This window comes from Pelmatolapia mariae, linkage group LG3_W (assembly GCF_036321145.2).
Source record: "Pelmatolapia mariae isolate MD_Pm_ZW linkage group LG3_W, Pm_UMD_F_2, whole genome shotgun sequence".
Taxonomy (NCBI): domain Eukaryota; kingdom Metazoa; phylum Chordata; class Actinopteri; order Cichliformes; family Cichlidae; genus Pelmatolapia; species Pelmatolapia mariae.
This window is the reverse complement of record NC_086229.1, coordinates 81,936,597-81,949,912: the sequence shown is the minus strand read 5'-3', so window position 1 is coordinate 81,949,912 and position 13,316 is coordinate 81,936,597. Positions and strand designations below refer to the sequence as shown.

General features: G+C 41.3%; 1 protein-coding gene across 14 annotated transcripts in view; it reads left to right on the top strand.

Annotated features, from left to right (window-relative positions):
* Positions 1–13,316, top strand: part of LOC134624900 (adhesion G protein-coupled receptor L3-like) — a 265,399-nt gene that overhangs the window by 124,056 nt on the left and 128,027 nt on the right. For all 14 annotated transcript variants that reach the window (XM_063470031.1, XM_063470027.1, XM_063470024.1 and 11 more), the window contains exon 5: positions 10,967–11,076. In XM_063470031.1, coding sequence (XP_063326101.1) covers positions 10,967–11,076 — 110 coding nt within the window. The remainder of the gene's footprint in view (positions 1–10,966; positions 11,077–13,316) is intronic.

Genomic DNA, 13,316 nt, shown 5'->3' with positions numbered 1-13,316 from the left:
TTTCTACTTAGCTCCACTGAGTTAATCCTGTAAAAAAAAAAAAGAAGAAAAAAAGAATATGGCTGATGTTTTGTTGTGTGCAAACGGTCTGACAGATGATTTTCTTCCATTTCGTGGCGTGCTGCAGATGCCACCCAACGTGCAGGAAGTGCTTCGGTGTGTTAGCGGTCCTCGCAGTCATCGATTATCCGTTGAATATTAAGGACGGGTGCACTAGCATGAAGATGTTTGCACGTTTCTGCGAGCTTAAGCACTCAAGAACATTGAGCTCCTTCGGCAATGCACTCCAAATCCTTCACACCCACGCTCGGCCATTGTATTTACGTTTTATGCACTGCATTCATTCCCAATCTGCCTCTTTTTGCTTTTTAATCTGTGTTGAGTGGCTCTCTCTCTATTGATGTTATGGAAAAAGACAAGAAAAACGATGGAATTTGTTGTCTGCATTCAGCGCTGCTTTACAGATGGGGTAAATGATCCGCTTGTAGCGTGTGCATGGGGTTATGTGTTTGCATGTGAGTGAGGAAGTGTTATCAGTCTATCAGTTTAAGTAGATATGATATGTTGCTTTAAAATGAGGCTGAATCCTTCTTCCACAAATCAACAACTTTGTTAGAAAATGTTAACTTTACAGCTTAAGTACATATATTAATATAGTCTAATGTATGCCTGTGAATGGATAAAATAAACATTCACAAACACAAAGTTTTCTGTTATGACCTGTGTAGCTGAGTGAGGCTGTTTTTATACGTGTAGCTTGCTACAGTACAGCCCTGCATCACTGGTTATTATTTATGAACAGATTTTGTACTCATACAGTATTTCCCTTGCATATCAATTATGTTGGTGGGCTGCCCAGGTAAGTTATGCGGTCTGTTTACTATCTAGCAAGCCCCACGCTCTTATTTTGAAAGTTAAGCAGTTAGCGCTGGCGCTCCCTGTCTCTTCCATTTTGCTGTTGTGAGTCTTATCCCTCGGTTTCCACCGTCTTAGTCTGTAGGAGTTTGAGTCCATCCATGTGATGAGAAGCTCAGTGGAGCTTCTCATTTTTTTGTTGTTGTTATTTATCGCCTCAAAGTATATTTTGCATGATTTAGTCATGTATCTAGAAAAACGTGGGTGTGCCTCCTGGCTGAGCTGGGTGTGGGCGTGCTGCAGCTACAGCTTTGGATTATTTTTGGAGGATTCTTTAGTTTACCTTTCAGGACGTCAGGTGCTGGGTTGAGGTGATTCGCTGGGAACGTGTGCTGTCGACCAATCATGTTTGAGCAGGCTGAAGTGAAGCGTGGAGGTAGGAAGTAAAAGTAAACGCAGGGAACAGATTTGCTGAAATCCAATCTCAAAATCATCTCTTACTGTCTGATTACTGCTCATCTTTTAATTAGCTTTGTTAAATGTCAATTCAAGAGTGAACTCTGACCTACACACAGGTGCACGAGTCCTGGCCTGGACATCTGCTGGTTTCACTGGAAGCCCAGGAACACTGTCCCAGAGGGTAAATCAAATAACAGAGAGTCCATTCTCATAGCTTGAAGAGAAATCTAGAGCAAATAAATAAGTAAAATAATCAAATACTGTATTTCCTCCTAGCGTCGAAGTTCACACTCCTATAATAAAGTCGTCCAGTTGCTAGAAACACGGCAATCATGTTAAGTGATGTATGGGCTGCCAGTAACAGGTATGATGTGGTTATGATTATAGAAGATTGGCTGCCAGGAAACAATCCTTTCCAATTTATCATCAAGGCTGACGAAATATAGAAGCTAATAAAAAATTTTTTCTTTCCCCGCAAGTTTTTCACCTTTAATTCAGAGACATGCCACATACTGTACTGTGCTATTCTCACTGGATATTAAAGTTGACCCATTATGATTCTATTATGAACCCGACCATAGTTTGAAATAATGAGATAAGCATACGTGCAACTTAACCTTCAGACTGCTCTGAGCATTTACAGTCAGGTCCATAAATATTGGGACATCGACACAATTCTAACATTTTTGGCTCTATACACAACCACAATGGATTCCAAATGAAACGAACAAGACATGCTTTAACTGCAGACTGTCAGCTTTTATTTGAGGGTATTTACATCCAAATCAGGTGAACAGTATAGGAATTACAACAGTTTGCAAATGTGCCTCCCACTTCTTAAGGGACCAAAAGTAATGGGACAATTGGCTTCTCACCTGTTCCATGGCCAGGTGTGTGTTATTCCCTCATTACCCCAATTACAATGAACAAATAAAAGGTCCAGAGTTCATTTCAAGTGTGCTGTTTGCTTTTTGAACCTGTTGCTGTCAACTGCCAGGATGAGATCCAAAGAGCTGTCACTACCAGTGAAGCAAGCCATCATTAGGCTGAAAAAACGAAACAAACCCATCAGAGAGATTGCAAAAACATCAGGCGTGGCCAAAACAACTGTTTAGAACATTCCCAAAAAGAAGGAACGCACTGGTGAACTCAGCAACACCAAAAAACTAGGAAGACCACGGGACACAACTGTGGTGGATGACCAAAGAATCCTTTCCCTGGTGAAGAAAACACCCTTCACAACAGTTGGCCAGATCAAGAACACTCTCTAGGAGGCAGGTGTATGTGCGTCAGAGTCAACAATCAAGTGAAGACTCCACCAGTGTGAATACAGAGGGTTCACCACAAGATGTAAACCTTTGGTGAGCCCCAAAAACAGGCAGGCCAGATTAGAGTTTGCCAAACGACATCTGAAAAAGCCGTCGCAGTTCTGGAACAACATCCTATGGACAGATGAGACCAACATCAACTTGTACCAGAGTGATGGGAAGAGAAGAGTATGGAGAAGGAAAGGAACTGCTCATGATCCTAAGCATACCACCTCATCAGTGAAGCATTGTGGTGGAAGTGTCATGGCGTGGGCATGTATGGCTGCCAGTGGAACTGGTTCTCTTGTATTTATTGATGATGTGACTGCTGACAAAAGCAGCACAATGAATTCTGAAGTGTTTCGTGCAATATTATCTGCTCATATTCAGACAAATGCTTCAAAACTCATTGGACGGCGCTTCACAGTGCAGGTGGACAACGACCCAAAGCATACTGCAAAAGCAACCAAAGAGTTTTTGAAGGGAAAGAAGTGGACTGTTTTGCAATGGCCAAGTCAATCACCTGACCTGAATCCGATTGAGCATGTATTTCACTTGCTGAAGACAAAACTGAAGGGAAAATACCCCAAGAACAAGCAGGAACTGAAGACTGTTGCAGTAGAGGCCTGGCAGAGCATCACCAGGGATGAAACCCGGCGTCTGGTGATGTCTATGTGTTCCAGACTTCAGGCTGTGATTGACTGTAAAGGATTTGCAACCAAGTATTAAAAAATGAATGTTTGATTTATGGTTCTTATTCTGTCCCATTACTTTTGGTCCCTCAAGAAGTGAGAGGCACATTTGCAAACTGTTGTAATTCCTACACCGTTCACCTGATTTGGATGTAAATACCCTCAAATAAAAGCTGACACTCTGCAGTTAAAGCATGTCTTGTTCGTTTCATTTGGAATCCATTGTGGTGGTGTATAGAGCCAAAAATGTTAGAATTGTGTCGATGTCCCAATATTTATGGACCTGACTGTAATATCCAACAGCTTTTTCCTCCTTTTGGAGAACAGTGTGATGACCAAAAACGGGGTGGGGCTGTTCATTTATATGCTCATCTGTTCAGATCTTCTCTTTTTGAGAGGCGGCCAATCAGAATAAACTTTGTTTCAGAGTGAGGATGAACATAATTCTGGACCACGCATATATAAGGATTAGCTTCAGCTGTGAATCGTGCAGAGCTACTCTAGTGCAGTCCAGGAGTGAAATATGGAGCTGGAAATGAGCGTAAAAGGTCCGGTTTAAGAGTTATACCTCAGAGCTTACAGGAGGAGTTAATAAATTAGTTTAATTTGGCTGATTTCTGTTACGCTAGTTGTAGTTAATCTGTCTGATAATCCCCAGCTCGTGGCTGAAGTAACTCCAAATTGCGTCAAAGACATTATTCTATAGCAGCGTTACAGAAAACTTCAAGCTTATGCTCCTTAACAAGCCTCTCTGTGTGAACAGGAGCTTTTCCACCAGGGCTTTAACTGATAATTCCTCTTTCTGTAAAGGAGCTCCACTAATCAACACTGAACTGCTACCTTGTAAGACTTCTTTTTTTTACTCAGGAGCCAAATGCACAAGGCGTTCAAGGCCATCGCTTCACTTCCTCTTATCATGTTTTCTGAGATTTTTTTTTCTTTTTCTGGGTGTTTTAAAGGTTGTGAGTTCCTTTTGTGTGTGTGTGTTTGTGTGTTTGTGTGTGTGCTGCACCAGGAGACAGGCTGAATGAGAAAAGATGGATGTTGCTGCGTGCAACTGGGAAAGATAATGAATGAAGTCGACCGTGGGTGGCGAAGACCATCACTAAAGCGTAATGGGTCCCAACAGAGGGACGGGGATATTGACCCGTCCGTCACTTTTTTTTCTTCTTTCACTTCCGTCCTTTCCTTCCTCACAAATATAAACTCTCACAAATGTGTACACAGCACACAAAGGGGCACAGGAAACAAACAGCATGCACTTATTTTCGGCACATGCACATTTATGTGCGAATGGATGATGTGAAACCAGCGTAGGGGTTCTTTAGGTGAGTCAGGCTCTCCGTTCGGAGGCGAGCGGGGGGGTTGTGCTCCCTGACAGTGACTATTTCATCAAATATGAACGCCAGCTGAAACGTCTCCATTCATATTTGACTTACTTCAGGCGAAATTCTTTCATATGGATTCTGGATTACAAATGGAAAATGGCTCAGAGCAATTTGGCATGCTGGAAGCAAATGCAGAAAGCATTTTTCCCCCTCCCCCCGCTGAACCTTTAAAAACTGGCAAACCTTTCTCTTCTTCCACTCGGGTTGGTATTTCCCTCCTGATATAAATCAATTGAGTTCTGAAAGGAGAACAGTGGTGCACACCAGTTCTCTTTTATTACTCTCCAACGTGTACGAATCTGTCTGTCTTTGACAGCGGCCGCACCGTCCCCGTCTGTTTCGCATGTCTCCGTCCTCTTTTCTTTTATCGATTCGTTTGTTCACCCATTCATCCATCCGCCCATTGATCCATTGATCCATTATTTGACCTGCGTCGGTGGTCAGCGGGCCAAAGGGGACTCGACCCACTTACTCGTCACAGGCAGCAGCGGGATCAGCCCGGCGATTATAGTGATTACGGTTTGTGCTTACATAGGGTTCTGCTGCTTTGTGCCACATCTCCCCTCGTCAGCTGGCAGCCTGAGTTCTAATCTGCCAGTTATAACAAACAGCAGACGTGGGAACAGGAGGAAAAAGCTATAAGGGAGGGGAAATCGGGAATGTGGATAGAAATGCGGTGGTTGGAGGACAAATAGCAAAATGTTTCTTATGGTCTTTTTGAGATCATATCTCATACATGATTACATCCAGATGCAGTCCTTGTCATCTGGTGTCATTAAAGCCCTTTTCAGTCACTCGGTATGTAACGTTGCTGCCTTCATCAGTCTGTCGATGGCGGCATTTTGTCATTCAAACGTTGAAACACTTTAACTTTAATGGTCCTCATGACATCATTCACGCTCTCCCGCTACATTCATGGAACAAGCCAAGGTGCTTCCACATCGCTGTGTACCCTGTGGGAAGTTGGACAGCACATCAAATGACAGATGGTGTGTTCTGGTTAGAGATTTCTTAAATCGGCAGCTGTGTTTCCATAGTTGTCTTGACAGTCAGAGAGAGTCGTCTGCAAAGATACAGTTATGTGAATGCATCCGCACACGCTCTGGTTAGCTTATTTCACAATTATTGACGTGTAGCTTATAGACGCAGCTCACACGTCTGAAGTAAAAACAGCGTTCGCATCCGTGTCATCCGATGACTCAAAAATGAATGAATTTTGATTAAACGTCGTAGGGGTGTAGAGTAGGGTCATGTTAACCGTCTGTTAAAATTGGTTTCAAGGTCTCCAAGGTCAACTTAATGATTTATTGGTTGCAAATTGACAAGTGTGCTGTGTATTGTCAACATATAGAAAGTGCCATAGGGAGATTTAAAATATCATGTCACATGATCTTTCACCTCTCCTTCAAGGTCAAAGGTCATGTGACATGTGACGGCTTGAGCTGACAGTAGGTTTTCAGCCTGACAGAAATATTGGCATGGGATACTTTTTGGCTATAGCCGATTCATTTTATTATGATGTCACAGTAACAGGTTATAACCATTTAAATACATAACAGTTTGAATACGTGAACAATGTTTAAGGTTTGTTTGGGTTTTTGAGAAATGACATGACAATGAAATGAATGCTACACATGAGCTATATCAACAAAAAACATTATACACAGAATTATGTCAAGTGTTTTAAAATAGGGTTTTAAACGTACAAATAAAAGCCTGCAGTTTCCGTTTGTTGTTACGGGACTGCAATCTTTTTTTTAGCAGGTTTTTAGGGTTTTAGTCACTCCTAAGAAAAACTTCTAGAAACAGCTTGAAGCAACAAGCTAACGTCAGCTCCTGTTAGCATTTTTTTTCAAGAACTGACTGGATTGACTTCAGTAATCTGATCTGTCACCAGAGTGCCATTGGCCAGACATGTAGCCAGCACATTAAGATACTGACAGGTTAATGGAAAGGACTGCATCCCTGTAAGGGGCTTATGTGCCCATTGAACCTACACACAAATCCGTTTGCTTCTCATTGCCTCTGAAACCTTCCAAGGCGATACCTGCAGCAGCTCGTGCCACCTGCTGTTTACTTCCCTCTGTGAGCTGTGCTGTGTGTAAGCCACATACGCCTATACATATTTAAATTCATCCCTCATACTGACTCTATTACCCCTCCCCACTGGTAGTTCAAGGATCAAACCAGTGCCAATTGTCTGACGCAATCCCGATTAACACCCATAATTGGTGTTGTGAAGTCTTTGTGGTGTCGGTAGCTTCTCCCTCCATCTCCCTCTATCTATACATGTAATTGTAATTATTTTTCCACACCTTATCTTATTCCCTTTCAGTGTCCGGGTGACTTCAGGACAGTATAGGAACACTGATTAGGAGGCATTTGTGTGTGTAGGTTAAAAACATGGACATCACTGATAAGAGGGATTTGGGTCAAGATAGATGATAAGGCTGGGATTAAGTTTGCAATAATATTAAATACACGTTACGATGTTTATTCCCTCAAGAGTAAGTTATTATAAACCACTGTATGATTAAATTTTCGGATTTGATCATAGCTTAAATTCTCAGTGAGCGTCGGTAAACCTAAAAGACGGTATCAGCCCGGTACTTCAGTACTCTGCACAACAACAGCTACTGTGCAATATAGTTAGGAAAAATGTGTTTATGTGTTGCAATATCCACTCTCCAGTCCAGCTTCTAGCTAGATGCATCTCTGCCAACCATCTCCTTTGCAGTTCTTTCTGACATATAATCTTTGAACCTGCTGATGACAAATCCTCCGGTCTCTAAGTAGAATAAATCAGAAAGTATGGCAAAGAAAAAGGGTATAGAGATGAGCCCTGATAATTGTTCCCCACTTTCATAGGCTTGACCTCTTATTGTTCGACTGGTGCTTACTGCCTGCAGTTTAAGTCTTCATGGTGCTGATGGTCGGAAGGAGGTGGGAGCTGGTCACGTAACGCATAAAGCTCACACGAGTCGAGAGTCGGCAGACCATATCTCATTGCTTGGCTGGCTCGAAATGAGATGGGGCCCCTTTTTTGCTTGTCCGTCACTGGTGCGATTGATTAGTCAGCAGCCAATCAATGTTAATTAAGGTGTAGAGAATCCTTTAATTGTGGTGTATGAATCATTGTGTCAGACCCTGCCTTGACCTTCACAAGACTTACGCTGTGAACGGCCTTGGTGGGGCATAAATACCTTTTATATATGGCAATATAATGGCGGTCTGTAAACGAATATAGATTTGACGAATGGCAATCCTGTATACACTGTAGCTCGGAGCAGGAGGGCCTCACTAAGATCACATATGCAACCGGGTGCTTTGAACAGAAGCCTGTCCCACCTTCGTATCCTCTTATTTTTCTTCACTTTTTAAATAGATGCAGAGCTGGAAAAGATCGATACCTGTCAAAACATTTAAGAGTTAATGTTGTGAGATAAGTGTTGCTATTATGTGTGGTGAGAGGCTCTCCGTGAATATGGAGTGGGGCTTTGATTGATGACTGCCAAAAACAAAATGGCACATGAGACTACCACAGGCACCGTAATTGTGTTTTTTAATGAAGACCTACATTTTATGTGGGAGCTGATTTCGCACTCGGTCGATTGTGTCTACTCCGTCCTCTCTACCGCCGCTGCCACCATCCATCATGCAGTCATAACAATGTTACCTGTATGTGGTTGAAGCCTGGTCGTAAGTCCGTGACTTCCCACTCTAATCCTTCACAGAAAGATGAATTTGCCCCTGACTGTGTCACCTGAACCTAAATTAAAGTGAACTTTATGATCGTTATTCATTTACAACATGTCTCTCAAGCGCTGGCTGTATACAAAACGTGGATGTGGCCACTGTGGCATCCCACAGTTCTTTGTGAAATCTAGTTTTTAGGCCCCGGTTTTATCAATTTAGTCATTTTTGCTTTCGTTGTGGCCAGAAGAGGCCATAGTGAGACAAAGTGTTAGTGTTTTCGGCGAATGCTAGCAAGTTTGTCATCATAGCACATTGGCAGTGTTGGGGAGTAACAGAATACATGTAGTGGTGTTACGTATTTAAAATACAAAATAAGTAACTGTATTCCGTTACAGTTACCATTTAAAAGAGTGGTATTCAGAATACAGTTACTTTGTTTAAATAAATGGATTAGACGGCGGTATTTTCCTGTTTCATATGTTAGGCTGTCCCCTCTCTATATTTGGTAATTCCACGCCGGTGGAAACCCAAACAAAACACGCATTAAGAGGCTCTAATGCCTGGGTCTCATGTCATCTCTACTTGCGGCCCGCATAATGACGTGAAGAAATATTTTTAAAAAGTATTATTCAAAAAATGATTTAATATGAAGGCAATAGGCAGTGTGTTACAGGCATAGCAAGTATGAAGCATGTAAATATAACAATAACCACTGCAGCCAAGAAGAGTACCTGACGAGCCCAGTTGTAAGTAAGCTATTAAGACTCGACTGTACACTGTGTTCGTGTTTTCCTCCGAAACAATAAGTTCCGTCGGAGCAGCCTTTCAACGCCTCTCTCTGTCTCTCGCTAGCAAAGTTGACTCAGACAACAAAGTAAAGCTAGTTTTCAGCTACGAGCTCAACACGGAACCTGACGTATTAGACAGAGGTCCCTTTACTATGGTTCGGAGCCGCGGACCTGTTTTATATACGCGCAGAATAGTTTTCTATATGAGATCGCTGCAAAAAGTGCAGCTTTACCTAATGTCCACCCTACTGTTACTCATTTTATATTAAGATTTAAAAATCTAGTTGGTATTGGTATGGCGAGTAACCTTCAGTAAAAGTAATAAATTACACAGCAATAGTACATTCATGTAGTTGTAAAAAGCATGATAATATATTAAGTAATCCAAAGTATTCAGAATACATTACTATCATTTTAAAAGTAACCTTCCCAACACTGCACATTGGTGTGTTGTGCAGATGCAGTTATGTGCAAATATACATACTACAGATATAAATACTAAAATTTCACTTGTGAAATAACCAGATAGCAAGTCATGTTATTTGTTGGATGTTTGAATTAAAAATTCCCCAAACCATAATCACCACAAATACAATTTAGAGGTTCAGTTCATGAGTGAAATCAGCTCACTGCCTAGCAGACAGCCACCAGCTGTTATGCTGCTAGCTGTCTGTAGCAATTTCAACATGGAAGCCTATGGGGCCTTACTTCATGTCGGAGCTATCTTCTCTCTCTTCCACTTTATTTAGGGCAACATATCTAAACAAGTCTCTTGTCAGTATTGTTATCCACTAGTCATTGCTCATATGTGTTATATGAGATATTGCATATATTATATTAGCTGTGAAAAAAACACCATATATGCAGTCTATTAGGTGCATTGGTAGCACAATCCTATCACAGGAAGAAGGTTCCTGGTTCAAATCTAAATGGTGCCTTTCTCTGTGGCGTCTTGCATCTTCTCCCGGTGCCTGTGTAGGTTTCCTCTGTGTACTCCAGCTTCCTCCCACAGTCCAGAGACATGCATAATAGGCTAATGGGTGATTCTAAAATTAGCTGTGGATGAGAGGTAGATGAAGTCCTTGATGAAGTGTAAAGAATAAAACACCGTAGGAATCTATGTTAAAATGTAGCTGGGGGCCTAAAGTATGGCTAGAAACATATAAATGCAACAAGAAAAATACATCAACTCTGAAATAGGCATTAATGTGGAAACATTAATAGCTAATAGCGATCAAATAGTTGAAATATTTTGTGTGTGGATTGACTTGAATCACTGAAAATTCTGTGTTTTTAGAAACGGCAGATGAACCATAGGAGTTAGAGATAAATATAAATAAATAGATAAACGTGTGAATTCATTTCCTGATTGATTAGGCCGCCCTTGTTTGCTTCCATTCATATTTCCAGTTTGTAACAGACTTTGTGTTAGTGTAGTCTCTAGGTTCAGTGACGTCATGATGCCATCGCGAGGGGTATTTTGTCAGTCTTTGCGAGCAATCCCTCCGAGCAATCCAAAAATAGAAATAAATTAATTAAAATAAACGTATCCTGTGAATTCGAGGCATAAAAGTAGATGAGTTAAGTTCATAAACAGTGCAGCTTTGTGATCGTCTTAATCTCTTCTACAGAATAAAGTGCTTTAAAGTTCATTAACCACACACTAAATGTCTGACTAATGTGCCACTGTATATTGTGGCCATTCACAAGGACGTGATTATCTAATGTCGCTGCTTTATTTATTTATTTATTTTAACAGAATGACTTTTCTTTGCTTTCAGATGTAACAACAGGACCCAGTGTGCTGTTGTGGCAGGACCAGACGTATTTCCTGACCCGTGCCCGGGAACCTACAAATACCTGGAAGTCCAGTATGAATGTGTGCCCTACAGTATGTATTCCCCAGCTCTCCTAATGTTCTTGCCCATTCTCATTTCCTCTTAACAACAGCGCCTCATCAGTAATGGTCGGAAATACAAAAATATCTCAAATGTGTCATCCGGTCTAGTGGAAAAGATTAGGACCCAGCAGTGGGTGCGAAGACACGTGATGGTTTCTGTTATCCGAAAACATAACACCCTGCACGAGCGCAGGAAATGTGAATGACAGTGTTGCTTACCTGTGAAAAATAATACAGTTTATCAGTTTAGAGGAACGCTACCTGCTGATGCAGCGCTGTTGTTTATCAAGCCGTCTCTTTGTTATAACTGACAGGTGATTAACGCTTCCTGCGTTGTATTAATTCCATGTGGCATCAGTTAGATCAACAGTGTTACAGTTTACACTTATTTTACTCCGAGTGGCATTGTTGGAGCCGTGCAATTTATAAAAGTAGAAGCGAGCAAATCATTTTTGAACTTTTAATCAGTTTTTTGTCAACCTGTTAGTGCTGCTGCTGTTCCAAAACAGAGTAAGGCATATATCCGATAATGCATTCAGGCTTTCTCTTGTTTTTTAAATGGCGCTTGTCACAACCTTCCCATCAGCTCCCTCGGTTCAAAGCGCATTAATATCTTTGAGGAATCACGTCTGATGATGTCAAGTCTCTATTTCCATCACAGCAAGAAAGGCCGTTTCGACTTTCATCAAAATGAAAAGTACTCATTCTCAGTTCAGTTCAGCTCAGTGGACGCCGGCTAATGTTCAGACTAGTGAGGCATCTCTGAAGGGGGTAAATAAAAATGATTTAATTAGTGCAGCAGGTGAAAAACACTGTCAGGCTGCAACATAACCTAAGTGAAAACATTTGGGCAGGGAATGGAAGGATCAGCATGGGGTGACAGGATGAGCATGCTGAGAGGATATCCAGGCGAGGCTAAAGGAAGTGGCATGGACATTGCCATATGACCTTTGCTATTGTCTTTTTAATGAACTTTGAAGTGGAACACCAAAGTCACAATAATTACGCCTGCCAAAAATCCTGATTCTCAAAAAAAGGGGGAAATATTTAGTCATGGGCATTTAGCTGTGTAGTCTACAGCGGCTGCATTGAAGTAAGTTGTAGTAATTCAAATCAAAGCCATCTTTTAACATTTGATGTCCTTACATGGTTCCCTCAGTAGTGGGCCTGACAGTAGCTTTCATGTTGTGAAGTGAAAGCCCTTTTTGTCTGTGATCCAGAGCTAGCAAATGGTCTTTTTATTCCTCACTGTAATATGCACATTATGCTATTTCAGTCACCCAGTGCCAGTGTCTTTCCTAGGTGTCATTGTCTTTGGGATACTAACAAGGTTAAAGCCACTGCAATGAACAGTAGCACACTTTCAATCAGTTTTTGTGTCAGTCACACTTGCATCTACTCAAGTTTTCAACCTTTTCAACTCAAGCATTTCACTAGTTTACCATTTTGACCATGAGGCAGCTAGATTCTTGCAATATGCGCAAGATCATGAGAAAGGCTTTAGCAGAGGTGGGCACTTTTACCAAGGAGCTACATCAGAAACTGGGACTGTTGTGGAGCGCCGCACGGAAAGCATTTAAAAACGCCGGTTTTGAAAAGTGCTGTACAAATCAACTTTATTATAGTAATTATTATTATTATTATTGTGATTACCAATAAGATAATAAAGAGGGAAAATTATTTTCAGCAGAACTGAGTTTAACTTACTGGTGTGGGCATCCACAACAGTCCTAGTTTCTCACCCCTGCTTTAAGGTATGGGCTTTAGGCCGGTTGGGTTATTACTGGTGAGTAAGATCTCAGCTATGTGTGTGTTTAATTTGGGTAATTCTTAAAACACACAGTAACTGCCAGCAAATGAGTTTTATTCTAACATTTTAAACACAAAGACAGCACAAGTCCTCGAGGGCTACAATAACTGCATTGCTTAATAGCTACACTGGTTTATTGCAAGCAACTTGTGGCTTGTTTTTTCTCTTTAGTTAAAAATCAAGCTGCAAGTCGGAGACAGTGACTGATGATTCACTGGCCCGATTCTTTGAAGTTAGCCTGTAGCACACAGTCCTAGATAGGTCATCCAGTGTCACTTGCAAGGAAGACTTACCACATGTGTGAGAAACCATTTTATACTTGCTGACATGTAAAAAGATATTATTTTATCATTTGGTCCTCAAGATTTTACCTGTAGAAATTACACGCACACACTTTTGCACAGTGTAAGAACATTTCTGT